At 45.8% G+C, this 26904-nt stretch overlaps 1 protein-coding gene and 1 long non-coding RNA gene across 13 annotated transcripts in view; both read right to left on the bottom strand.

Moving 5' to 3' along the window:
* The window catches only part of Mbnl2 (muscleblind-like splicing regulator 2), a 160024-nt gene that overhangs the window by 7093 nt on the left and 126027 nt on the right, over positions 1 to 26904 (bottom strand). For 4 of the 12 annotated variants that reach the window (NM_001415043.1, NM_001415045.1, XM_087586538.1 and 1 more), the window contains 2 exon segments: positions 19798 to 19892; positions 21176 to 21211. In NM_001415043.1, coding sequence (NP_001401972.1) covers positions 19798 to 19892; positions 21176 to 21211 — 131 coding nt within the window. 12 annotated transcript variants of the gene reach the window in all.
* LOC120097087 (uncharacterized) lies at positions 8728 to 15980 on the bottom strand. Its single transcript, XR_015639074.1, has 2 exons — positions 11200 to 15980; positions 8728 to 11151 (listed from the first exon to the last, which is right to left on the bottom strand). It is a non-coding gene; the product is annotated as an uncharacterized LOC120097087 (long non-coding RNA).

The following is a 26904-nucleotide window of genomic DNA, read 5'->3' as shown; positions in this document are numbered from 1 at the left end:
AGAAATACCAAGCCTTTCGGGGCCAGGTAGCAGAAAATCCTGTGACTGATCCATGCTACAGAAAATGGTCTTGTGTGGCTCAAATCCACGCCTGGACTAGATTCAGCAGCAGACTGTTGGTGTGCATATGCTAAGAGTCACTTCCTCAGGGGAGAGACCCAGCCAAGTCTAGGCTGTTGCTTCCGGAGCTGAGCAATAGTTGTAGCAAATCAGGGCAGACAGTGGAAGGGCCGTTGGCGGGACTGGGAGAGAATGTGTACTGGAGAGTTAATCCTGCAACTTCCAGACATTTAGTGCTCACTCCCAGGACTAGGCCACTAGACCAGAAGACGCCCGATGACTAAAAAGAAAACACGATCATCCTGCCCCGGACTCAATCACTAGCTATGAAATATTCATGTTGTCCTGTCTCCTACTTAATGATGATGGATTTAGGGTGAGCCATTCATCACTTAGAAGAGATCTGACCAGGATGTGAAATGCCCTTGGGTTGAAATCGAAAACAGTTTGTGCAGAAACGGAATCACTGAATTTGAACTCATCAGCGCCAGGAACTCAACCGTCAGTCTTCCTGCAGGAGGGCGCAAAGAATCATGGGATTGCTTTACTGTTTCGGAGACAACCACCTGTGCCTCGGAGTTTGCTACTTGTGGGTGATCTTTAGGAGCCGAATGTATACTCTCAAAAGGGTGAGTTTACATGGTTTCTGGAAAAGTTTACACTCCCTACAGAAAACACTCATTGCCAGGATTCAAAAGTGTATCTTCAGAAATGGCAGCTCAAATTCTCCGTTCATTAAGAACGATCAGTCGTTGTGGAAGACGTCTCGGTGGATGCATCCGTGCACCCAAACCCCCAAAACAACTTAAGAAGAGCAAGGGATGGGGTTGGGGATTTAGCTCAGTGGTAGAGCGCTTGCCTAGCAAGCGCAAGGCCCTGGGTTCAGTCCCCAGCTCCGAAGGGGGGGAAAGAAAAAGAACAAGGAATGTTTCCCTTAAATTTCCCCCGTGACTAGCTATCAGATGCTGTCTTTATATTGTTGGCTTTGGAGAGGTAGATAAAATATACCTGATAAAATATGTGTGTGGTCTTGCTGAGCTATGAAAGGACCTCAGAGGTTCTTGGTATCACAAACTTCAAGTCGTAGTGGATATTTCCAGGCAGGTATATTAAGTGAGTCCTCAGCAAATTCCCCAGGAGGGGTCTCTAATCCATCCTTAATGTCCCTGGTGTCTAGAAGAGGGGTGGGCACACAGGAGTCACCAGTATCTGGTCGAATGGACAAATACAGAGGAAATAACTGAAGACAGTACCCCATTCGCAGACGACCATCAGCTGAATTAGGGACAACACACAATATGGGCAAGAGTAGAGAGCCCAAGACTGCAAAAGACACAGCAGCCTTCTGTAATATGTGAAATATCTTGGAAAAATAGAGTACTGCTTCATATAGTACTGCTCCATACTGTCTTCACTTCTTGTCATATAGAGATAAAAAGAACAGTTCTCCAGGCTGGGGCCAGAATCACACAGGAAAATGTGGACAGCAAACCAAAATTCCACCAGAGGAAAATGTCTAAAGGTGGCAAATATGTTAGAAGACCATTGCCATGGTCACAGGGACCAGCGACTAGAGACAACCTTTTGCATAGTCACAGGGACTAGCAACCAGAGAAGACTGTTTGCCTGGTCACAGGGCTCCACAGCCATGGCATTTCCCCATTTTCTGAAACAAAACTAACTACGTCCTTTAAAGTGTAATGGAGACTTGCTTCTTTTCTACCATCCTGATATTTATTGACTTCTTGTTCTGTGATGGGGACTGAACCCACGGTCTTGCACATGCTAAAATGTGCTCTGATGATGAGGGGTTTCTAAGCCCCTCTCCTCCCCGTGTTGTTCTTACTCTGCCCTGCTCACACCCGCCACTGTTCATTTTCTTCTCTTTTTTGCTCTAGAGCCACACAGCCCTTTTATATGACAGCCATTACTGTCACCAAAGATGGTGTCCATTTCTGATGTTGCCAGAGAGGCAAAGCCCACAGAGCATTCTGATCGCAGCACATGGAAAGACATGTCGAAGGGTTATCTTAAAATTATATTTGAGACATGGTCTCATTTAGCCTGAGACTGGCCTCAGACTTGCTGTGTAGTTAAGTATGACTTTGAAGTTCTGATAGTCCTGCCTCTAGTCCAGTATTGCTAAAACAAGGGTGTGCTGGAACCACAGGTGTGTGGTGGACCCTCAGGTATATGGTGGAACCACAGGTGTGTGCTGGAATCACAGGTGTGTGCTGGAATCACAGGTGTATGGTGGAACCACAGGTGTATGGTGGAACCACAGGTGTGTGCTGGAATCACAGGTGTGTGCTGGAATCACAGGTGTATGGTGGAACCACAGGTGTGTGTTGGAATCACAGGTGTGTGTTGGAATCACAGGTGTGTGCTGGAATCACAGGTGTATGGTGGAACCACAGGTGTATGGTGGAACCACAGGTGTGTGCTGGAATCACAGGTGTGTGCTGGAATCACAGGTGTATGGTGGAACCACAGGTGTATGGTGGAACCACAGGTGTGTGCTGGAATCACAGGTGTATGGTGGAACCACAGGTGTGTGCTGGAATCACAGGTGTATGGTGGAACCACAGGTGTGTGTTGGAATCACAGGTGTGTGCTGGAATCACAGGTGTGTGCTGGAATCACAGGTGTATGGTGGAACCACAGGTGTATGGTGGAACCACAGGTGTGTGCTGGAATCACAGGTGTATGGTGGAACCACAGGTGTGTGCTGGAATCACAGGTGTATGGTGGAACCACAGGTGTGTGTTGGAATCACAGGTGTGTGCTGGAATCACAGGTGTGTGCTGGAATCACAGGTGTATGGTGGAACCACAGGTGTATGGTGGAACCACAGGTGTGTGTTGGAATCACAGGTGTGTGCTGGAATCACAGGTGTATGGTGGAACCACAGGTGTGTGTTGGAATCACAGGTGTGTGCTGGAATCACAGGTGTGTGCTGGAATCACAGGTGTATGGTGGAACCACAGGTGTATGGTGGAACCACAGGTGTGTGTTGGAATCACAGGTGTGTGCTGGAATCACAGGTGTATGGTGGAACCACAGGTGTGTGCTGGAATCACAGGTGTGTGTTGGAATCACAGGTGTGTGCTGGAATCACAGGTGTATGGTGGAACCACAGGTGTGTGTTGGAACCACAGGTGTATGCTGGAATCACAGGTGTGTGCTGGAATCACAGGTGTGTGCTGGAATCACAGGTGTATGGTGGAACCACAGGTGTGTGTTGGAATCACAGGTGTGTGCTGGAATCACAGGTGTATGGTGGAACCACAGGTGTGTGCTGGAATCACAGGTGTGTGTTGGAATCACAGGTGTGTGCTGGAATCACAGGTGTATGGTGGAACCACAGGTGTGTGTTGGAACCACAGGTGTGTGCTGGAATCACAGGTGTGTGCTGGAATCACAGGTGTATGGTGGAACCACAGGTGTGTGTTGGAATCACAGGTGTGTGCTGGAATCACAGGTGTATGGTGGAACCACAGGTGTGTGCTGGAATCACAGGTGTATGGTGGAATCACAGGTATGTGCTGGAACCACAGGTGTATGGTGGACCCTCAGATGTATGGTGGAACCACAGGTGTGTGCTGGAATCACAGGTGTGTGCTGGAATCACAGGTATGTGCTGGAACCACAGGTGTGTGGTGGACCCTCAGATGTATGGTGGAACCACAGGTGTGTGCTGGAATCACAGGTGTGTGCTGGAATCACAGGTGTGTGCTGGAACCACAGGTGTGTGCTGGACCACACGCATGGAATGCTAACAGTCACTCTAGCAATTCCCTTCTACCCCCAGCCTCTGAAGACAGTCTTACTTGTTATTTTGGGGACCACTATTCCAGGGGAAGGCAGGATGTCACCTCATCTAACTTACTTTTGAATGGAGATTTATTTGTGCAGAACAGGCACAGCCTGGGGTCCTGGGAACAAGTTGACAGTTTCACTCCAAGGAAAGCAAACAGGTTGGGTGGTCCCCGAGAGCAGTTCTGTTTCAACCACTCTGTTTTAAGCCACTGCCGAAAGTTAGCACCCAAAGATGCAACTTCTCTATCTTCACCGATGCCAAAGTCTGGTGGCTCAGTTTTGGAAAAACATGTTCCCTCCATTCTATTGTTAATAAATGGAAGACTTTGGGGATATGTTTTAATATAAAAAACTGTCAAATAAAGTATTAGTAACTGGGTTCTCTATATGGAAAATGTTAGCACCCCCCCACCCATTAGAGATTACCGACCAAGGCCCACACCAACAGGTTACCCGGACAAGATCTTCGAGTGGAAGTTTGTGGTTTGGGACCAAGCACCCACGTGTTGTATTGAAACAGGTCCTTTGTGGAAACATCTAGACTCCTGGGGTATACTACAGGGTGACTTTGATCATGGCCTCTGAAATCCAGGGCCTCTGAAGCTTATCTCTGGAGGGTTCTCACAGCAAGGCAGGACTGGTTCCTACATGCGTGCTCTGAAACACTCAAGGCTGCCCCAGAGTGACGGTCTCAGTTAGAAAGTTTCTTTCCAAGTCACGCATCACACACTCACCACAAACAACTCCCCTATTTCCCCAAATGCCATATAAACAAACCACCAGTGGCTTCAGAAATGGTGTCCACAGCTATACTGTGGTTGAGACATAATTATAATGTAAGTAATGTATAATGTAGGTAAATAGGGGGCTTAGGTATACTCGATATTGCTAACCTATGTGAACCAGACAAAAGCCACTTCCCCTTATAGACGGCTTATCACCCATGTGTGCTCTGTCCTTTGAGGAGTGAGCTTTCCTGTCATCGTGAATCCCTCTAACAGGATTGGAATTCTCTTTACACGCCGTCCATGATGGGGGTGCAGGGCTAGCCTATCCACTGTGGTAGGAATCAAGGCATGGAGCTTTCTCCATGCACCCGACGCAAGGTTTTTCTTCTCCAGGCTAGTCCCAGTTTCTGTCTTCCACCTGTGGGAGAATTCCAAGGATCATTTCCTCCATTTTACTCTGAGATAGAAGGGCTATCCTCAGCTCATCTTCCACTAACATGATATACTCTGTTGTAATTGAACAGTGTATGAAATTCGAGTGTATGTTCCCTAAGAACGACTGGCTCTTAAATACACTGAGGAGGAAGTAAAAGAATACGGTGGGTTCTCCCCAACCCATTTCTTTTCTTTTCTTGATCTTTTCCCCTGGTGTTATCGAAAATAATGAAGAGTGCTGTGTGTTTATTTCGTAAAAAATAGCTATGCGATTGTGTTTGATCTGCATCTGTGAAAGAAGGCAAAACCTAAGACAACACCTTAGGCTGGAGGGGTCAAATGAGAGCCAGCAAGAAAGCAAGCAGGCAGGGCAAGCAGGCAGGGCAAGCCATAGCTGGCCAGGAACTAGTCTGCGTGTGTGTGTGTGTGTGTGTGTGTGTGTGTGTGTGTGTGTGTGTGTTGTGAATCATGAGTGTGCACTCACGAGTGTACATGTGTGGTGTGAATTACATGCATGTGTGTGGTGCAAATGCATGAATATGTGTGTGCATGCATGTGTATATGGGTGCATATGTGCATGTGTGTCTATGTATGGTATGAATACATTCAATGCATGTGTGTTCGTGCATGCATATGTGTGGTGTTAATTACATGCTCGTTTGTGGTATGAGTGCATGTGTGTGTGCATGCATGCATATGCGTGTGTGCATGTATGTTGTGTGAATGCATGTATGTGTGTATATGGATGCATGTGTATGTGTGTGCACATTTGTCTATGTATGGTATGAATACATGCATGTGTTCATGTGGTGTGAATGCATTTGTGTGTATATGCATGCATATGTATGTGTGGTGTGCATGCATGCGCGTGTGTGGTATAGATGCATGTGTATGTGCACATGTGCATGTGTCTGTTGTGAATGTGTGCGTGCATGAGTGTGGAGGCTAGAGGTTGATACAGGCAGGGCGTTTCCTCAATTGCTCATGACCATATTTGGGGGACAGGGTCTCTCACTGATTTGGTTAGCCTGGCTGGCTGTTGGGCTCCAGAATCTCTGTCAGGTTCCCCAGTGCTGGGATCATGGATCCACACCCAGGTCTATGCTCAGCTTTATTTGTGGATGTTGCAGATTCAAGCTATTATCTTCAAACTCACAGGACAAGCCCAAGCCCTTTACTGACTGAGCTGTCTCACCACACCCCGGCTTGCACCACACTGCACTTCCCAGTGCTATTCCACAGGCTCTCCCTTAACTGACCACACCATGAGCTTGAACAAGATTGAAAAGGGCACCCAAAGGGCCTGCTGCCGAGCACCCAAGCCATTGGCCAAAGAACTTGAAAAATATACTTTCCAAATGCGGACTGTATACGTTAAAGAAGGCTACATTTTCCTATTGTAATATATAAATTTACTCAAAATATATAAAATTAGGGCCATATTACTAATGCAAATATCCTAAAATACTTAGAATATTTACAATGATATGTGTAGGAAGCGAGGCTGAGGTTAAGTAGGCAGCCCACTCCTGAGTGGTTTCACTGGTGCAGACTTCTAGGTGCGAGTGCTGAATCTAAGAAAAGATTTACACGTAAACGCTAATTTAGGTAACATTAGGATTCACTTTGTTATATAAATGGACAATAATCAATGTGTCTATTATTTTTTAATAGTTATTTTTGACATTAGACTTAAAGCTTTCACAGGTCAACAACTCAAGAATGAAAAATGTCAGTGTCCAAGAGAAAAAAAGGACCTGAAGCAATTATTTTATTTTTTTTTTTAACGATTAATTAGTTGATATGGCAACTGCAAAGAAATTTCAGGAAGATCTGTTCGCGCAATATAGGATTGTCTTTTTCTTTTTCTTTTTTTTTTTTTTTTTTTACAATTATGTGGTTTTCCTCACAGTAATAAATTAAAGATCCAAGTCAAGAAGAAAATAAATGCGTAAGAATGAGCTCCCGCTGGACTTAGCACAAATCCCCAACTCTGCTCCCTACCCTGCTTCTGGCTTCACTACCCGCAGTGTCAGGCCTGGGATCCGGCAGGGGCTGGCTGCAGTGTCTGTTTTCACAGGAGGGTCTGTTTAACTCAGACCATTAGGGACTGGCTTTTAAAGCACCAACGGCAGAAACACCAACCAAACGCTAAACAGGAGGACAGTGAAGTATTAGATGGTGCGCCTTCCAGTGTTGGAACCCCCCGGGGGCCGGAGGGAGAAGGGCGCGCTACTGCTGGTCAACAGCTTCCAACCAGATAGTAGACGAGCGATAGGAGAGACACTCAGGAGTCCCATCTGTGCCTCCGGCTGTGTTTGTGAGCTGTCTGAGCCCCTGTTCTCACGTTGCTTGCTTGTGGCATGGTATTACCTCCACAGGGCAGTGGGCGTTTAGGTGAGGTCACAACCAGCTCTCCCAACAACTCCCCAGGAAGCCCAGAAACACTGTGCTGTAAGACGTGGCAAGATGAAGCCCGAGGAGGATGCTTTATCAAGGACAGCAGCTGCTCTCTCCTCATTTCCTTATTACTAAACGTCCGTGCCAGTGCTTGGGTCTCTCTGAGGTGATCTGCATCCCATAATTACTCTGACTACAATTATTTGCACGTTTCTTCGTTGCCTATACCCTTTATTATGTAAGGCCCGCGAGAAAACGGGCTGTCTTTCCACTGCCTCATTCCCAGGGCCCCAGCTGTACGGTTTCCTCATATCCAGTGCTGAAGACACTGCCACTGAATAAATAGTGGGCTGTTTAATAATGCCTGCTGTCCCAGGGTAAACCTCACTTAACAGATCTAGTCCGCTGAAGAAAACCCCACAGCTGCACACAGTCACTGTCTTTCCGAAAACAGAACTCTGAAGGGGGGGGGGGCACCGGGACAAGGAAGAATCTTTATCATGAGAAGAATCATCTTACAATATAAGATTAGCAACAGCCTAGGTCCTCTGGCATCTTTCTTACCCTCCTCCTCCCACTTTTGGGAGAAGTGTTCAGGTAGACCTGTCCATTTAAAAAATGTGGTAAAGTATACATAAAACAAGGTCTACGTTAAGCGTTTCTGATGAGTAGTAGCTCACTGACACGAGACAGTCACTTTGCTCTGGAACTCTTAACACAGCCCACCTCCAGAACTTTTCCTCTTAATGGAAACCCGCACCAATTAAACACCACCTCTGAATTTTTCTTCCTTGACCCATGTGCTTTCAGTGCTGGGAACTGAAGCAAGGATCTGTGCACACACAACAGAATATTCTCTAGCCCTGAGCTACCCCGCCAGCCCTGGTTTTATGGAGACGTGGCTCACACAGCTCACACTGGCCTCTGACCTGACACCCTCTTGCCACAGTGTTCCGGGTGCTGTGTTTCCACACTGTGTCCACAGACAGTGCGTCTCACACTGTGTCTGGCTCTGAGAACTTTGTCCACCTCCTACCCTTCCTGGCTTTCACCCTTCCTGCTTCTGGCTTTAAAACGGGACCCCAGGTTCTGGACCTGCCCTGCCCCATCCGCTCAGCTGACGTAGGTCCGTGCCTTTACCTAGGAATAAATGGACCGTCCAGTCGTTCATTTTCACCCATCACCTGTAGGCTGACCAGAGCATCCTTTCTTAACTAATGACCCTCAGTTTACCTGAGGCTGTGGACAAGAAAGTTCTATGGAGACTATGGAGAAAAACCACCTCTTTTTTTTTTTTTTTTTTTTTTTTTTTTTTAATTGAGACCTCTGGGTCAGATCTGGGATGAGCGGCCTCAGGGTCCACCCTTTCCCTGCTGGGTTACTGCTCTGGAATGCTGAAACCGTGCCCTCTTGATCCACATCCTGGTTTTTGTCCCTGAACTGAAATCTAAGTTTCTCTGACAAGTCTCCACCGGTATTTACAGGCAACTGTAGTGCGGAATATAGATTTCAGGAAGTGTCCATCTCTGTGAGGACTTCTGAAATGGTTGAAATAGTCAAGGCTGTACTTGGACTTCTTGTTTTCGGTCGCCTGGTACTGAGGACTGAACACATTCCCTCCCTTGTGCATGCTGGACAAAGGTTGACCTGCTTAACTCTACTCTCCTGAGTATAACTGGCAGGATTTCCTAACAGCCAAACCCTACACAGACCACAAGTCCCTTCGAATGTGCTGGGGAGCACAGGGTTTGCAGGGTTCTGTGCCTGAGGTTTAAATGTTCAGTTGTGGGCCATTTATTCTCTGTGATTTGTTCTGATCTGGAAAATGCAGGAGGTGCTCCACAGAGCAATAATGAGTATTAAAGCGATGCCTATAAGGAGTCTGGTAGAGGTTTTGATAAAAGGGGGTTTTCTTTCCCTAGGGGTATTATTTTAGGATCCATAATCCTAAATCAAATTTGTTTTCAGTTTCTATTTGAATAGTTATTCGAATAATTCCACTGCACACCTAAATAGAGGTTTGAATGGTGCCCCACATGTTGGAAATATGCTTGTTTTTTGACGAGATTAAGATATTTTAGAATATCGAATGCACTGGCTTCCCTCTCTACAACACATGCTGACGTCACTGAGTGAAACCAGACTGAATTTCTCTAATTTTTTTTCACTGAAGTTTTGACTGTCATCCCATAATAATCATTTTTGCAAACTGAAGCCTCTTACTGTAGGAATGCAGCTCTGTGCATCAATGCGGTGTGAACAATGTCCACCACCATGGAAATCTGACGATATTCCCCCGTTTGGCAGCACTTCTCATTCCCACATCCCCAGCAGCAGGCTTAGTAGGCTCACACCATGAGCAAGACATCCATTCTCTTTTATTCTCCATACTCTTCATCTCTCTGATGGAAATCCAAAGTCATTCTACTCCTAGGACAGTATTAAACAATGACCCTAAACTATCTTTTTATTTCTGGCAGTAATGGAAGCTGAACCCGGGACCCCAAACGTTCGAGGGAAACTCTTCCACTGAGCTACAGCCCCAGCCTTTGACACTGTTTTATTACCCTAGTCAAAGCCACGAAATATAAATATTCCCACGAGCTTCATTATTATTTCTAGAGTCCTGCGCTTAGAGATAATGGCTATTCGTGGACACTTCTGCGAACCAGTCTTGTTTAACAAATGAATGTCTGCAGTCCGACTTTGAGGACTTCACTTCTCACGTAGCAGGGACTTCCCAGTTTACGCTTAACAAACCGAGATAAACTTCCAACAAGCAACTCAAAATTCCCCGTCCCAGGGCAGAGCACATAATGAACTTCGTCTTTGCTAATACACACTTCTCAGGTCTCCCTTTCCAACCCTCTGTTCCAGTGCATGTTTCAGGGGTCAGAAGAGCCCAGAAGAGCACAAGCGATAGAAATCTAGTCAAGCAACACCCCCTGTCCTGAACCCATGGAACTGAGCTGTTTTATGGCTGCTCTGTTTGTTGTAGAACAGCAACACCACAGACAGTGGGATTGATGTGAACCGTGCTTTGGGGGAGCAAATGAATTCTAAATGCAGTGTTAGGAGACCAAGTTTCTCACCCTATAACTGGGAGCAGGTCAGTTCGATACTTTTGGGTTTTATTATAAAATGGAGCTTTAGACGTTTAGGGCAGTTTGAAATCCAGCTTTGCTTCTTAGCAGTACAACCTTGGGCATGCTCCTCAGCCATCTCCCAGGGTCCCTTTGGGGACGTTTCTGCTTTCAGAGAGATAATTCACACCAAATGCTGTGCATGGTGTTTGGCACATGACAAGGGCTTCAGGCTGGACAGTGACTTGAGTTATGTCTGTGCTGTCAGTGTGCTCTGTCATCCTTGGGGTCCTTCCTTGATCCTTTAAAGCCTTTTCTTGAGAAGGCAGCTGGCGAAATGGAGAAAAGACTGCCCTAATTGGGATCTAGGCTTTCCTGCTTTGCTAATTTATGGGAGTTGGGCAAGGCGCTTTGCTGAATGATTCCAGCTCCTTTTAGTTTACAATGTAACTTGTTCCACGTAAATATGTTATTCTAGGGCTGGGGAGAGAGCTCAGTGGGAAGAGTGCTTGCCACACGAGCACCAGGACTCCAGTTGGGATCTCCAGCAGCCATGTAAAAGCCTGAGTGCACTGTGCTTTCATTACAGCCCCAGTGCTGGGAGGGGGAGAGGAGGGGGAGGACTCCTGGTGCTGGGAGCGGGAGGACTCCTGGTGCTGGGAGGGGGAGGACACCTGGTGCTGGGAGGGGGAGGACTCCTGATGCTTGCTGACCAGCCAGTCTAGTTTGCTTTCATTACAGCCCCAGTGCTGGGAGGGGCAGGGGGAAGGACTCCTAGTGCTGGGAGGGGGAGGACTCCTGATGCTTGCTGACCAGCCAGTCTAATTAAAAGAGTGAGTTCCAGGTTCCATGACAGGCACAATATTAAAATAAAATAAGGTGAAGAGTGACTTGGGTAGGCATTTTCTGTCGACCTCTGGCCTCAACACGCATGTGTCTTTATACACACATACACACAAACATGAAAACACACACACACACACACACACACACACACACACACCACACTTTATTCTACAGGCATGGCATGATTGTGGTAATTTGTTCTTTGGACTTACTGACTTACATCTGGATGGTTTAATAGAAACTGTTCTTCACCTGATGCACCCATGACTGAAGGGCACTGAGTGACATCCTACAGCGATCAATTTGATGATACTGCTTTTAGAAACATGCCATGGAGAGCAGTGGTGAGCTCCTGTGCCTGATGCTGACACGTGACAGAGTCCAATGGCTAGGACGGCTTATAGCTCTTCATAAGCCCTTGTAACAAAATACCAGTCATCCAATCTGATCTAGTACAAATCAAAGTAAAAGTGCCAACAGGAAGGTTGCAGGGCCGATGGCCTCTCTGGAACTTGTCAGTAATCATTCATCACCTGAGCCTTCTCTTCCCCCCAGTCCTTACCCTAGGGCCTCCCTGGTGGAGAAGCCACTTGGTGATGAGCTCGTGCTCAGTCCCTCCCTCGCGGTTCCCATGTAATCTCCATGGACACAGTTTCCTGCTTCCTGGGACTTCCATATTCCATTTCCTTTTCCATGAGTGACCACAGCGTTTTCTGTTCCCTGCTTCCACCCAGCCACCCGACAGGACCTAAGCTTAAAGCTTACCTAAGATAAACTGTTGTCACCATTTAGGTCTGTAACTGTAGCATCTCTTTACCAATATATTCCTTGTGTGTGTGTGTGTGTGTGTGTGTGTGTGTGTGTGTATATACGCATGTGGGACCCAGATGTTGATATCTGTGTCTTCCTTAACTATTCTCAGCCTTATTCCTGTGAGGTAAACTCTCACTGAGTTTGCAGTTCAGAGGTTCTATCCAGTGAGATCCAGGATACCACCTGTCTCTGTTGGGGTTCCAGATCTGTGCTGCCATACCTAGCTTTTTGCACAGGTTGCTGGAAATCTACACCCAGGTTTCAGTATTTGTGTAGCAAGCAGTTTCCTGAGTGACACAGTCCACAGTCCCTTCACCTGTGCTTTGAGATGGTGCCATATCTGACTAGCCTGGCCGACAGGCAGGAGATCCTCCTGCCTCCATCTTTCCATGGCTGGGATTACAGAGCTCTGCCTTGTTTGCCTTTTCTCTGCAGACTGAGCTCTGAGCTCAAGCTTGCACAGTGTCCTGTTGACAAAGCCATCCCAAGGCCCTCGCCTTAACCCTTTGTATATCTTCCAGGTTGGTCTGCACCTTACCATCTCTCAGTCTCCCCCACATCCTGCAGAGATGTGTCCCTGGCTACTTTGGGTACAGAATCTTACCTTGGGGTTTATTTCCCTGGCAGTGATATTTACATAGGGGGTTTCATGTTCTTAGGATGTGCTCTGATGAATTCGTATCTCCTTACTAAGCCACTGACCCCTAATTACCTCTAGCACCCCTCCCAACTGTAACTGGGATAGACTGAAACTTATGTGATCCCGGAAGTCACTGCCTCTTCTACTTCCAGTAAATGCAGCCACAGTTTCTTGGGACCCATCCCTCCCCTAAGGAGTGTCACTACCTCTCCCCCGCCCCCCATCCTGACCTCTGAGGCCAGGTAGAAGTGCAAGAAGGCATCTTGATTAGGGTGCAGAAAGGAGTGGACATTTGCTCTATTTGGAGTGGCTGCTACTGAGAAAAGCCCTACCCATCACTGAGCCCTTGGACACTGGCTGAGTTCATGCCCCTGCAGCTAGTCCACCCTTCCCCGAAAACCTCCAGCTGGGAATAACACGCAAGATGAGCTACATATCCACACAGCTCCGAGACAGCAGCCTGAAATTAGAGCGGTGGAACTAGCTTTACTAATACCTTAAGAGCCAAGTTACTCTGGGGATTACGACTTCCCAATCCAGAAACAACCCCCACCCGAAGTCCCATCAAACTCAAGAGAGTACTGGATTTGAAGCTCTAAGTAGGACAGTGCACCAGGCACCTCAGGACTCTCCCGACAGGTTAGCTGCTCAGAACTAGACCTGCTAGGTGCTATGTACAAAACGTGTGCCCGAGACTCTCACCGTGAGGTGTGAATCACTTGAGAAAAGTGAGACTGTACTGGATCACAGTGCTTACATAACTTACTTTCCCTAAAAATCTTAGGTTCTCTCATTAATCAAGCCTACATTACTTACTTTCCTCAAGAATCTGTAGGTATTTCCATTAATCTAGCCTCACTGTAGGCACCCCTGAAGCAGCTACCTCTGAGGCCAGGTAAAAAAAAGGCCTGTTTTTTTCTGGATTTTCTGAGAGATCTCCCATGCGCGCGCGCGCACTCGTGCGTGCGTGTGAATTCTAGCATGTGTATGTCATGATGCACATATGTGGGATTCAGAGAGAGGACTTCCAGAATCAATTCTCCCCTCCACTGAGTTCTGGGACTCAAACTCAAGATATCCAGGCTTGTGTGGCAAATGCTGTTTACCTGTTGAGCCATCTCACCAGCCCATTTCCTGACTTCTTACAGATAAAACAAACACAAAACAAACCGACCAACCACAACTCTGTCTACCCTTACTCATCCAGTTCACCTAAGCCGTGCAGTGTACTTTCACCTTCGAAAACATTTCCCCCTACCTGTAAAATCTAGACTCCTCCACTCGGGCAATTAGATTCAGTCACCAAGGAGCTCACACTAAGCCTACAAGGAAAATAGTTAAAACGGCTCAACCAGTGAAAGCCGGAAGAGGGAGGACTCTACCCAGAATGCAGTGCACAAGCCGTAGAGTCTGATAGTTTTCTACCCACAATGCAGTGCGATGGTTCGTGATCTTTGCTTTTTTTTTTTTTTTTTTTTTTTTTTGGAGACCATTCACTCCGGGGCTCAGCGCTTTTTTGTGTTCAGCTCTCAGGGATGGGCAGACTGTGAGAAAAGAGTGTTTGGCAGTTTGATCCTCTGCACGGGAGCCTGGCCACTCTGCTGTGTATTCCAGGCGGGAGAACTGACAGAAGCCTACCCCTCCCACACCGGGCCCCACAGAACCAAGATACTTTCTCGTGAGACAAACACAGGTCCTAAAATGGGTCAAGTGATGAAGAGTGGAAATGCTGACGGCCTCCTACATTTGTCTGAATATAGTCCCAGCAGATGGCACGGAATAATAGAAATCCCACGAGGCCGAGCTGTGTTAGGCATGAAGCGGAACATCCTCGCCACAGTCGCCTTGGGTTATGTCTACAGCAGCAATGGCCGTAAGGCGAGATAGGTTTTCCTTAAAAGTAGCTCTTACAGAGGCCGGTTAAAACACAATGGGTGATTCTGGTTACAGGCAACCACACTATTTTTCTGGTAGAATATCACTGAGGTCGAATGTCAGATGTAACACACCTATATTTGGCGTGTCTGAAAGATGAAATTTTCTAGCTTATCAGATATTTCAATAAAAAGGTGGGGGCGGTGGTGAGATGGTCGGAGGGTAAAGGCACTAGGTGCAGAGCCTTACAGCCCAAGTTCAACCCCGAGATTCTAGATGGCAGGAGAGAAACGGCTCCTGCAATTTGTCTTTTGAGCTCCACATATGTGCTGGTGCGTGCACACCCTAAATAAATAAATGTAATCGGAAAGTGTGATATATACATGACATACACATTATCAACTAATTTTCACCAAACTTTTCTTAAGGCCAAATCCGTTGAGTGGGCTTAGTCTTAGGAGGAGTTACAGAGATGTGATAGAGTGTGAAGGCCAGGACCATGAACTGGCATGTTTTGGGGACATGGTTAAGTGATTGTTCACACTGTGATGGAAACACCACGTGACTTCGGTTTTTGAAGGCACTGTGTGGGAGCTCCAGAGATCCCTAACCGCTATAATTGTTTTCCTCCGGGACACCCCACAAACCAGAATGAACTGGCTTATTCTTTTCTATCCTCAGAACTGTAATGCGGAGCCAGAGGCAGTGGGATCTCTTCACAGTTGAGGGGAGTCTGTGCATCCCTGTGGGGCTCTAGGCTTCCGTAGTTCTCCGTAACAACATATTGGGGTAGGCACACTGAATGCAAATGACCAGTGAAGCCACCAAGTTACTGCTCTGGAAAGAACTCAGAGCCTAAGAAATTACTTCCTGTGGTAACCGTTCATGCCTTACACCTCTCTTTCTGCCAGCTAACAGTTCTTTGGGCAGCTTCTGTCATAGTGTGGAGGTGTTTGTGTGTGGCTTTAGGTTACTCTCCTATGTAACATGCAAGCCCTGGCCAGCTGCCACTGATCCCGTTCAGAATCTTGTCAAAAGGTTTCAAGTCTCCGCAGTCTTCCACCTCAAATTCAACCGTCCAGTCTTCTCAGCGTCTGTTCCCAAGACTATTCTTCCCGAGATCCCTACTTGGGGCCACACCCGTACACTGACCAATCGAATGATTGGCTCTTTTCTAGCTAACCTCTATGTCCCTCCCCTCCCCTCTGCTGTACCTGCGTACTAATGTGTAAAATACGTTTTTGAAAACCCAAAATCCTCAAAAAAAAAAAAAAAAAAAAAAAAGGTAGCACAGTCCTGTAATCCTCTAGGTTGCAGGAGTTTTAACCCACATCTGTCTTTTATTAGATAAAATGTCGATAGTGAAAAAGCTAGGCAACCCCCACACTAAGTTGTTCTGCATCACTAAGTTCTACACAGTCTAACCCAGTGAGTGGCCAGAACTGGCTCACGGTACTGCACGTCATTTCACTTTATTACGATGTTTTGTTTTTTTTTTTTTTTAATTGCTTTTACTGCTGTTGCCAAGGCATTCTGACACTGAAAGATGTGGATCGTCAAGTCTACGGGAGAAAAGTCCCCTCACACCCTGCTTCCTAAGACTGCTAGCTAAGTCTTTCTTAGATTTATTCTTTAGAAATTATAGATCATGGTCTCAGGTCCTAGCATTGCCTAACCCTAATCCTAGCGAGGTCTACTGCATAATTTCTAAACGTGACCCCGTGTTTATCTAAGTAGCTGGCCTCCTCCCTATGTCCACATTCATCTGCCCAGTTTCGTGCCCTCCTTAGTTGGAGACAACAACCAGGCCGATTCCCCTTCCCTAAAGGCCTTGAGTTTATGGTGACCCCCGCCTGAAGGTTACATTGTGAAAGGTGACTTTTGAACATTCATTATTGTGTAGGAGGCAGCGAACTGGGGGCAGAAGAGCAGGACCTGTGTAGCCAAACTGCCTGCTGTAAACCCGACCAGGGCATTTATGCCATGTCAGTCCAATTAACACAGGTAAATGTTGTTTCAGTTTTACCATCTATAAAAGGAGAAAGATGAACATTTTACCAGTCTCGTAAACCCACAGTGAGGATCCAATGGTATCTATTTCACACACACACACACACACACACACACACACACACACACACACACACGCGCGCGCGCGCGCGCGCGCACACACACACACTATGGAATAGAGTCAAGCTATGTAAAAATGAGAACATTTACAATCATATATGCTATGGAGTAAGCTATTATTATTATTGTTATTATTATGTTTAATTTAATATATTGAAATTAAAAGATATTAATTAAATCAGAAAATAGCTCAATACGTTTGCTTGTTATATTTTTGTTTACTATGTATTTTTAGAGCTAAGCAGGTATTTCTTTAAAATAAAAAATAAAAAATTCCAGAATGTATTTATATTCTGTCTTTCGCAAACTGCTAGTCTAAGGTTGAGAGACTTTTCCTGGTCCTGGGCATCAAAGCTGAAGCTATGGTCTGTGTGCCTCCTGGGGCTCAAGTAAACAGCTCTGGGTGGAGGCTGCCCCTGGGAGTTTCGGAGTTTCGGTGTGCCCTCTTTCTCCTTCAAATCTCTTGCACCTAATTAGGAGTACCTATTTAGTATTCAGCATCTGAAGCGGCAGACAATCTGAATTAGCCAAAACTCGGTTGAAACACAACTGCGTTTTGTGCCCAACACAGCGCGGGCTCTTGAAGGACTAGGGCAGGGTGCCTGTCACTCAGTGAGCTCCGCCTTCCGCAGCCCCGCCCCCCACTTCCTCCTTCCGGAGCTTCAGGGCCACAGAGCCTCCAGGCTCCTGAGTTTTTATTGACTTTCGTGGGTCACACGGGCCTGGTTCGATTGGCATTTACAGAGTGAACTTTAACACGATAATAACCTGTCCTTTCACAGTCATTATTCACCTCCGAGTTTCCTGCTCGTAGGTGCTTAGAGCTTTTTGCTAGTCGCTTGGCTCTTCAGAGTTCATTGAGATAGACAATGAATATCCTATCCGAAAGTGTACTTATGCTGCAGTGATCTGCTTTTCTGTGTTGTCTCTCTCCAAGTGTAACAGACCTTCGCGGGAACTGACACCCCATTTCTCTTCACCATCAGAAGGAATCTAGGATTGGGGCAGCCACTCACGTCTCCTCTAGTTTCCCTGCCCTAACAAGTTAAACTTGTTAGTTCCTTTATCAATCATACCCTGAGGGGGCGAACTTAGTCTTCCGGCTGGCCTGTTCACTCCCTCCCCCCTTGCACTCCTCTCTATACCTTTCCCACGTCAGTGCTTTCTACAAGCAGCACCAAAGGGTCACTAGGCCAGTCGTTTATCACTGTGGCAGCACGCACAAGTGGATGCGAGCAGAACGTACTCTTCGGTTCTAAAGCGTTTCTTTATCTCGCCCTTCTCCCTTTTTTAGGAAAAATGTCTGCAGATCAGAGACGCCCAATGTCATAAATGTGGAGTCTTACTATAGCAGGCACTCCTATAGGATAAATGTCTGCAGATCAGAGACGCCCAATGTCATAAATGTGGAGTCTTACTATAGCAGGCACTCCTATAGGATAGCAGAGACTTGTTTCCCCCGGAAGGGGGATGTTCTAACAAACTGGATCAATATCACAGAAACCTGGTTCTGACAGGCAGCACTTGACTCCCAAAGCAGGCATCCAGGCACCCTACACAGAGTAAGTGCAAAGGGCTTTGAACCTACTTAGAATGGTGCAGAGTCTCTCTCCTGTCTCCCATCCCTGTTTAGAAGCACAGAACCTACCAAATAACAGACAGGTGTCAGGTCTTCCCAGTTCAGGAAGTTATCTGCTGCTCTTCCCAATGCTGGTTTGGAGGCCAAGCTGGCCTGGCACTTGTGAAGAGCAGAGGTGGCCACTGTCCTCCTAGTGTCTCTGGGGTCCGCTAACCCTGGGGCCCACTTCCCATAGGTCTGCCTTATCAGGACTCAGTAGGGTGTGGCATTTACTGCTGCCTGCAGTCCCACCTCTCCTTTAGAGGAAGCCCAGAGCTCTAGGGTCATGAATTCACACTGGAGGCGAACCCACCCTTCCCACCCTTCCGGCTTGCAGGCTGAAGCTTGGAAACACCCGTCCACACCCTGGCATAACCTCCTCCTCCACCGTTTAACTTACCATTTCACCTACTTGCCTGGCCCTCCTCCTAGGGTCTCAGCCCACATTTTTTTTTTTTTAAAGAATCTTTTTCACCCTTTCTCAGCATGGTTGAGTTTATTTAAAACAAAACACAAAATGAAAAAAAAAAAACCAAACAAACAAAACCCCCAGAATTATTCTATGAAGGGAAGGTCTCCCTGTGGAGGTGCTTTCCTCAGTGAGATAAGCCCACCAGCTTACATCTGTCCCTTGTGACCACAGAGCAGGAAACAGCCCCACCGGCTCTCCCCAACGAGAGGCATCCCCCAGGCTCTAGTGGCACATGCATGAAGCCAAAATAGTGAATTCTCATATTCAGTTAACCCATCAGTGGGGAGCCCAGCACACTGGTGGCACAGCGTTCACTCAGGGTCGCTCTTAATGCTGGGTCTGAGCAGATCTTCCAGGGTACACTGAGTCAACACCTGTGTGAGGTCAGTTTTCATAAGGAATATTGGGACCTCGAATTCGACACTCAGGGTGTGGGAGGAGAATTTCTGATTTTTTCCCCCCATCACAGAATGAGCCGAATCAAAGTGGATCTGGTTTGGGAGCACCCACAGGCGTAGTTCTACGTTCCTTAGGTGGTAACTCGCAAACCGCTGGGTAAGCAACACCCTACTGAAGGGAGCTTAAGCCTGTCAGGTTAATCACACAATATTAGGTACGAGAACAAACAGTGCGACACAAAACGTAGCTACGCCATTATCTGCCGTAAATGTTAACTCTAAATTAAGTGCAACCTGTCCACAAATGCTCGCTGTAAACCGATCAAAAACAAACAAACAAACAAAAAAAAAACAAAAACAAAGTTTGATGGATAAACACGAAAAAAAAATTCTCACCGAGAATTTTTTTTTTTTCCTTTAAATATCGGCACTCATTTAGAGTTCGGGATTTGTGAAAGAAAAGCTTTAAAAGGAGCAAACCTGATTGGCTGTGGCTGTTGCTGCGAAGGGGACACTTGTTGCAGGAGTTGTTGCTGCAGAGACAGTGGCGGACGTAGCGCTGTGCATCATGGGTACTTTCAGGAGGGGAACCATGGGAGCAATGAACAGGAGGGTGTAGCATTATGGTAATAGAAGTGGTATTTGGCATGGTGAATATCAGAGCAGCAAGCCATCATGGGTTAACCAGCAGATGGCATGCGACCACAGTGCAAAGCAAGGAAGCATGGGAGAGAAATAAAAAGGGAAAATAGCTTATTACAAATACAATTAAAGGAAGTTTTCAAACATAATCAGTGATTCCCAGAAAGGCCAAAGCACACCGCTTTGATCAACGTGTTTACAAATACTTTGTTTCCAACAACAGAGCCATTCCCAATTCGGAGGACGACATCGTGACCAATAGTTATGGCTGTTTCTCTACATAACATGATAGGTAACATCCAGTGAACCAAGTGGACTAATCATATATTCCAAAACATCACAGGCTCAGTGGGCCTAATTTAGAATAAGATGAACTTTGGAATCAGTTGTGGTTAAATCAAAAAAATTTTTCCTTAAATTTAGAAGCCCAATTGTAAAGTGGAGTTTCAGTGGCCCCATGCTTTACTCCGGTCACTAAACAGTGAGGCAAAAGAGATGGCCTTGGCGTAAATTCTAGAGCAGTTACCATGAAGTAACCAGATCCATACTGCCAATGTTTACTTTCTGAATTTGTAAGTAAAATGGATCAGCTGTCCTGAAGACAGACTTGTGTGCCAAGGCCTGAATGTGAGAGAAGACCCCACTGTTGAAATTCCCCACCTAAGGGAATGTGGAGGTACAAAAATAAAGCAAAAACAAGAAAAAAAAAAGCCATTACCAATAAGTCTGCCCTCTAAAAAGATAAGTAAGCAAGGTAGTTCAGACACTTGGTTTCAAAATACATCCAAGTATAATTTTATTTTCCAAAAATAAATACTTCTGGGAAACTCTGATAACTCTAACACACAGCAAAGAGGAGATAAAGGCACACCACTATGAAACTTTAAAACATTGATGAAATTAGCCTGCCTCTGCTTGCCTCATGCTAAACCAGATAAACTATAAAGAGAAACAGCACAAATCATTTAAAAAAAAAAAAAAAAGCACACTTGCGCTTGTGGCTTTACGTCTCTGTGGCGGTCATTCTAGCATTAAGAGGTCACATTAAAAACCATCACTCTCTTAAATACACAAGCATAGCTTACACGTTAACTCTAAAGCCATTAAGCCTTCAGATCTACTTCCTAAAGCATTCTCTACTGTCTCTGAAATAAATGTCAAATGGTGAAGGCATTGCACATCATATAAAAGACAAATAAAAAAGGTTGAAACCTACCAATACTGGTAGCGGGTGTCATGCACAAAACTGACCCTGAAGTCATGCAATGGGGGGGAAGGTGAATAAAAGGGAGAGAAACAGGTTAGCTGTTTAGAGTTAACATTCAGAGTGAGATCGAAGCACAAGGAGGTTAGTTTACACAGTTCTTAGGGCCGTTCACATCGTCAGTATAGCAGATAGATCCAACTTCCTTAAAAGCCAATAAGATCCCAAGTCCCACTCTCTGAGCACTCTCCCCTTTCTACTCTAGGTCAACATGATCCTAAGGAGGATGGCATGTGATGGTACAACTGTGTCCTTCTCTGAAGACCTCAAAGGGTTTTCCACACGTGATCAAGTTAACCCGGTCAGGTGGAGAGCAGGTATTTTACAGATGAAAAAATCTGAGGCACAGTAACTCCTCCAAGGTCGTGTGTGCAGTGTGAGCCAAAGGCAAGGCCAGGCCAGGGGTAGAGTCCAAGCCAAATCCAGGCCAGAGCTGATGCTCGGCATTGAGTCATTTTGGTGATGAAATGTGTGCTGTGTGGATAGCAATGTGAGAAGAACAGTGAATTGAGAGTTCGCATCCTCTGAATCAAAGCCCTGACAGATAGGGCAGGGGACTCTCACATTGGGCGCTAGGAACAGGTGGACGCTCCTGAGCAGAGCCGCCACACAGGTCTGGGATCTGCTCTGGCGAGGAGACTCTCTGTGGCACAGGGCTGGCACGTGACAGTGACATCTAAGTGCCACACAAGCAATCGTAGGACCCTGGTGAGAGATTTTGATCATGGCTTCCGAGGGATGGAAGAGTTAGAGAGTCTCGGATTGGCGTCTGGGTTAGTGGGTGGGAGAGGGACGGCAACTCCAGTGCTTCTTGGGGAAGAACTGTGGTATCTGTGAATGATCTTAATGCCTGATGTACATGTGTCAGGAAATTCTGACTGAACATCGATGCAAGGCAGAAGACGGAAAAGCTGTGTTGGGAGCTCTGAGGGATTGTCTGCCACTGGCTCTGTTCCTCAGAATGTAAAGAAGGCAATGTTGGGGTTCCTGGAAACTCAGGGTTGTGAATGTGTCAGAGTGGTAGTTTTAAACGAATGTAGGTGCCTCTGCTGAAGGTTTCAGGACTACATGCTAAGACGTTAGATGTGAATCTAGCATCTAAATATCTTCATTCATGTTCATAAGGACTTCTTGCCTGACCTACATTTTGACCAGACTGCTATCACTGACTTAGGAAAAGCCTATCCAAAGCAGGCTACTGCTGGCTTCTTTTTTTTTTTTTTTAAACTGGAAATGTGGCAGCACACCGAGACACACACGTGTACTCACATGCATCTCATATGATCTCCTCCTCCATCCCCATCTCTCTACTTTCATAAACATCTAGAAAGTTCCCTGCACCACACTTTGATTTCTTGGCTTCCATCTGTCCTTCAGCCCTTCAATCCTCTTCTAGTTGGTTTTATTCTCGCTCTGTTATAACTTCATCCACAGTTTCCAGGACATTTTGCACTTCCCTACACTCTGCATGCTAAGCCACTTTCTTTCTTTGAATTCTTACACACACACACACACACACACACACACACACACACACACACACACGCATGCATGCATGCACTTCTAAAAACTTGTACTAAATTCTCTCTCTATGTGCTGGAGTTTTTAGAGCCTGTCCTGGATCCTTTTTTTTCCCCCCTGCTCTGTGGATCTTTTATGAGTGTTTCAACTCCTACATTCCAAAGCTCTCAGGGATCTCGTGGCTTCTACGTTTTGTGCCTTGCTAGATTGAAAGTCTCTCTACCTAACGTTTCTCCTGGCCTCCCAACCTGGGTTCCACAGGGGTCTCCAATGGAACACGCTAAACTGTGCTATCTCCTGCTCTGTCTCCTCCACATCTGGTAACACGTGATGGATGTCATCACCTGCATGACACTTCAGCCTCATGTAGCCCCGTCCCCACTGAGCCAGCATGAGGCTGTTTCTGAGCCTAGTCACCACTTCTGCTGCTCTGCAAGTTCCCATCCCATCGCTACTCATGTCAGCCCTGCAACAGCATCCTGTCTGGCTTTCGTGCTCCCCCTACTCCAGGATCCACTCTGCTGGCAGTCACTCCACTTCTGGGAAGGCTTTGCTGCTTTGAGGATGGAGGCCCTTCTAGCCCAGGCCCTGACTACCTTTCCACCGCATCCCTCCTTGCTGGTACCAAGGTCTATCTGGATGGGCCTTCCTTGCTTTCAATTGAACACATCATACTTTTAATCTAATTTTGGGCCCCCCACCCCAGATCTAGAATAATCTTTAGTGACTTCTTTCTTTCCTCAGGTGTCAAAGTCCGAGACATTTCTTCAGAAAATCATCTCGTCTTAATTTCCCCACCTCCCCCAGTCACCTAAGTCAGTTTCCATTTACATTTCTTTTAATTATTTGAACTCTTGCCTTTTCCTTCATACTACTCTAAATTTTAATAGCCTATTTATACAAGTGTTTAGCATTTTTCTCATTCTGCTGTGGACTCAAAAAGGCAGAGAACCCATTTAACTAGATGCATAGGGCACCTTGGGATACCCCTGTGTGGAAGTCAGTGTTCCAGCCTACTTTAAAAAACACTCTGGGGGAAATTTATTCCTGAAAGTTATTAAAGGGTCTAGTTTGTAAAATTCTCCACTTTAGAGTTAACTGTGTTAGGCTTCAAAAGATTCTGAAAAATCCCTCTTTATTCTTCCCATGTTCTGTAATGAACATGCTTTCTCAATGGCTTCCAGAGTTACACTTGTGAATATACAAGGGGTGTGAACTATCAGAAACCACTCCTGCAGTCACAGAGGGCAGTGTGTCACTCTGGCTTGTGTCCTGGATGTGGAAAATGCCCAACCCCGCTACTTCACTGGGCCCCTCTCTCTGCCGGCCAAGAGTGATTTGAACATGGGACAAATGGAGCTTAGGACATGAGGGTTGCTCTCCTAATGCCAGATCCTGGTTCTGCTCTGCTTTGAAATCCTCATCCCCACCTTTTACCTAGTTCTACCCCCTGCTCTTCCCACAGATCCTATGATTAATGCATGCTATCACTACAGGGAATGGTGCTCTGTTCTTCAAACCTATTCTTGTCATACCTGCCCAGTATGTTCCTCCCTAACAGTAAAATCTCACCCCCCCCCTTAAATTTGTTAGCAAATTCTCCTGCTTTGGAAAATCTCCCTTCTCTGTATTGTTCATGCCAACATCTGGTGAAGGTGAACACTTGCCTCTCACTCCTCCATCCCAGCTCAACCCTTTGTCTCGTCCTTCATACTGTGGACCCTGGTTGTTATCCAGCTCTGGGCCCCTTTACATTTTTATTGTGTGTCTGCAGCTCAGACTCTAGCACATGCTTACGGAATGCCTGCTGAACTGAACAGAGTCCATACGTTTTGAATTTAGGCAGACAGTTTCCACTGAAGGTGAACCTTTCACAAGAGCGTAAGAAACTTTATGTAACACTTATGGTTTCTCATTACTCAGAAATGTCTGGCCTAGAACCTTCCACATGCACTTCCAATGTAATGAAGTATTTTAAGGAAGGACCCTGCACTGTTACTCTGACCAGCGGGGAGCCTCACCAGGTTGCAGATGCTCTAGATAAATTAGCATCTCAAACACGTGCTTCTTTCTTCCACTGCACAGATACTTCATCTCAAACTGCCGTGAGCCAGAACTAGCTGGGTAATTCTCAGTTGTGCATGCTGTTTTGTAGTGTAAACACAGCCTCAGTTTTCCCATCTGCAAATAACTTCTCGCTACTGACAAAACTGTGCCGATTTGAGGAACAATAACAGTGTGTCCAGGAACACTTAGAGTAATTCAAGATAAACTTGTCACAGAGATGCCCAAAGCCGTTAATCACACGGCTGTTTCTGAGACCATGCACGATTTTGCCACTCTCTTATCGTAGCAAGGGAAATGTATTAACTTCTTGGTTAAAATAACCCCTATAAAAAGTTTAAAAAAAAAAGAAAAATAAAAAAGGAAAAATTTCACCCACCATAGTTGTAGAGAATAACCCCATACTCTATGTCTTACATTGGAATTGAAAGCCTAGAGGCAGATTTCCTAAGATCCCAATTCACACTGTGTCAGTGGGAGGATTTTAATACATAACAAAGTTTTGCTGTGCATGGCCTTCTACGTAGGTCACCGTCCAAGAAGATACACACCAAAAAAATGCTTTTGATCCGTATGTATGAAAACTGCTCATGTAAAACATTAACAGAAGGATTAAAAAATTGTTCACTGAAAATAATGGGTTAACCATCTGCCAAAAAAATCACCAGAGTGTCGTCACCTGACCAGCAGAGGTTTAAAAACAACAGTGCAAATGATTATCGCAGTCATTTTTATATAAAGTTGGAAACATGGCTTATAAGAAAGACTCCCTGAAGCAGACAAACAAGAAAGCCTACCACAGTCGTGGAGATTTTTCTGTGTATATGAGAACTTCTGCTGAACCTATTTTAGTAAAATTATTTCTGTCACTTCAGAGAAGTGTAGTGAATTTCTTGATAGTTCAAACACCACTCCAGTACACAAAATTCACATGGTTATCCACTGTGATCTTTATAGCAATAGTAAATATGCTATAAATACTTGTAATTCACAGAACTAACCAGGCTACAGTTCACCTTTTGGCCTCCAAAGGCTACAGAAAGTTGCCAGCACAGTTGAGCAGTTCCTGAGGAATCCACCAGAGGGCGACAGACACAGCCCAGCCAATAGGGACTCTTCACCCTTGCTTAGCAAATACTTAAGGGAGTCTTTACAGAATCTTAGAGTGGGGAGAGTTTTGATGAATTAGCCAGCCAGTCCATACTGGATTGGGGTATTCCACGTGCTGTAAAGGGCCTCACTGGTACTCCCAGGAGATGGTAACGTCTGTATTACCCGTTCTTCAGAAACAGACTTGTCTTTCATAGTTTTCATTCAGTAATTTTTTTCTCTCTCTTAACGGTCTATAATGGCCACAAGGTCTACAATGAGACACTTGTAGTAACCACACAGGATCCTCAGGGTGAGCTGACCCTCTGGTAACTATGTTATTTCAGGTGCGTTACCATCACAAATAGGGCTAAGCTTGGACTGCATGGAATGTCATTAATTAAGGTTGCAACAGGGTGAGATATGAAAATATTTTTAATATAGATACAGAACTCACGTGCTTTCTGACAGTGCATTTTTATTAATAAGTATAGTTTATAGGTTACTAATTCATTTAAAATACTAATTCAGATAGATTACCATTCGTTTATAGTTTTTATGCAAAGACTGTTACTGGAATAAAAACTAGCTACCTCCAACCCTAATGTTCATAGGCTATGGCCTCTAAGATCCATATATCTAATCACATAGACAATGTCTCCTTGCTGTGATGGGACAAAAATATAGGCTTGGAAAACCCAGGGGCTGTTCTTCCCAACAAGGGTTAAGTCACCTGTTTCTAACAGAGACTAAAAGGTAGAGTTGGCCAGGGAAGATGACCATGTTTGTGAGGGTGTATGGGGGGGTGTGGGTGTGTGCATGTGACTGTGTCTGCAGTCTCTGAACTGGGTAAAATATGGTGAGGAGGGGCATGGGAATGGATAAGTGTTACGTTGGTTTCCTTCACCTGAATTAATTTTTCATGCTACTGCAAAAACAAATAAAAAAAAAAACCACTTTAATCTGATTTTGGGGGGAGAAGTTTGTAGACTCCATGTAGGGGCCAG

Source organism: Rattus norvegicus, chromosome 15 (genome assembly GCF_021556685.1).
Source record: "Rattus norvegicus strain SHRSP/BbbUtx chromosome 15, alternate assembly SHRSP_T2T, whole genome shotgun sequence".
In the NCBI taxonomy this organism is placed as follows: Eukaryota; Metazoa; Chordata; class Mammalia; order Rodentia; family Muridae; genus Rattus; species Rattus norvegicus.
Note: the sequence above shows the minus strand (reverse complement) of the source record. Positions and strands in the feature narration are given on the sequence as shown.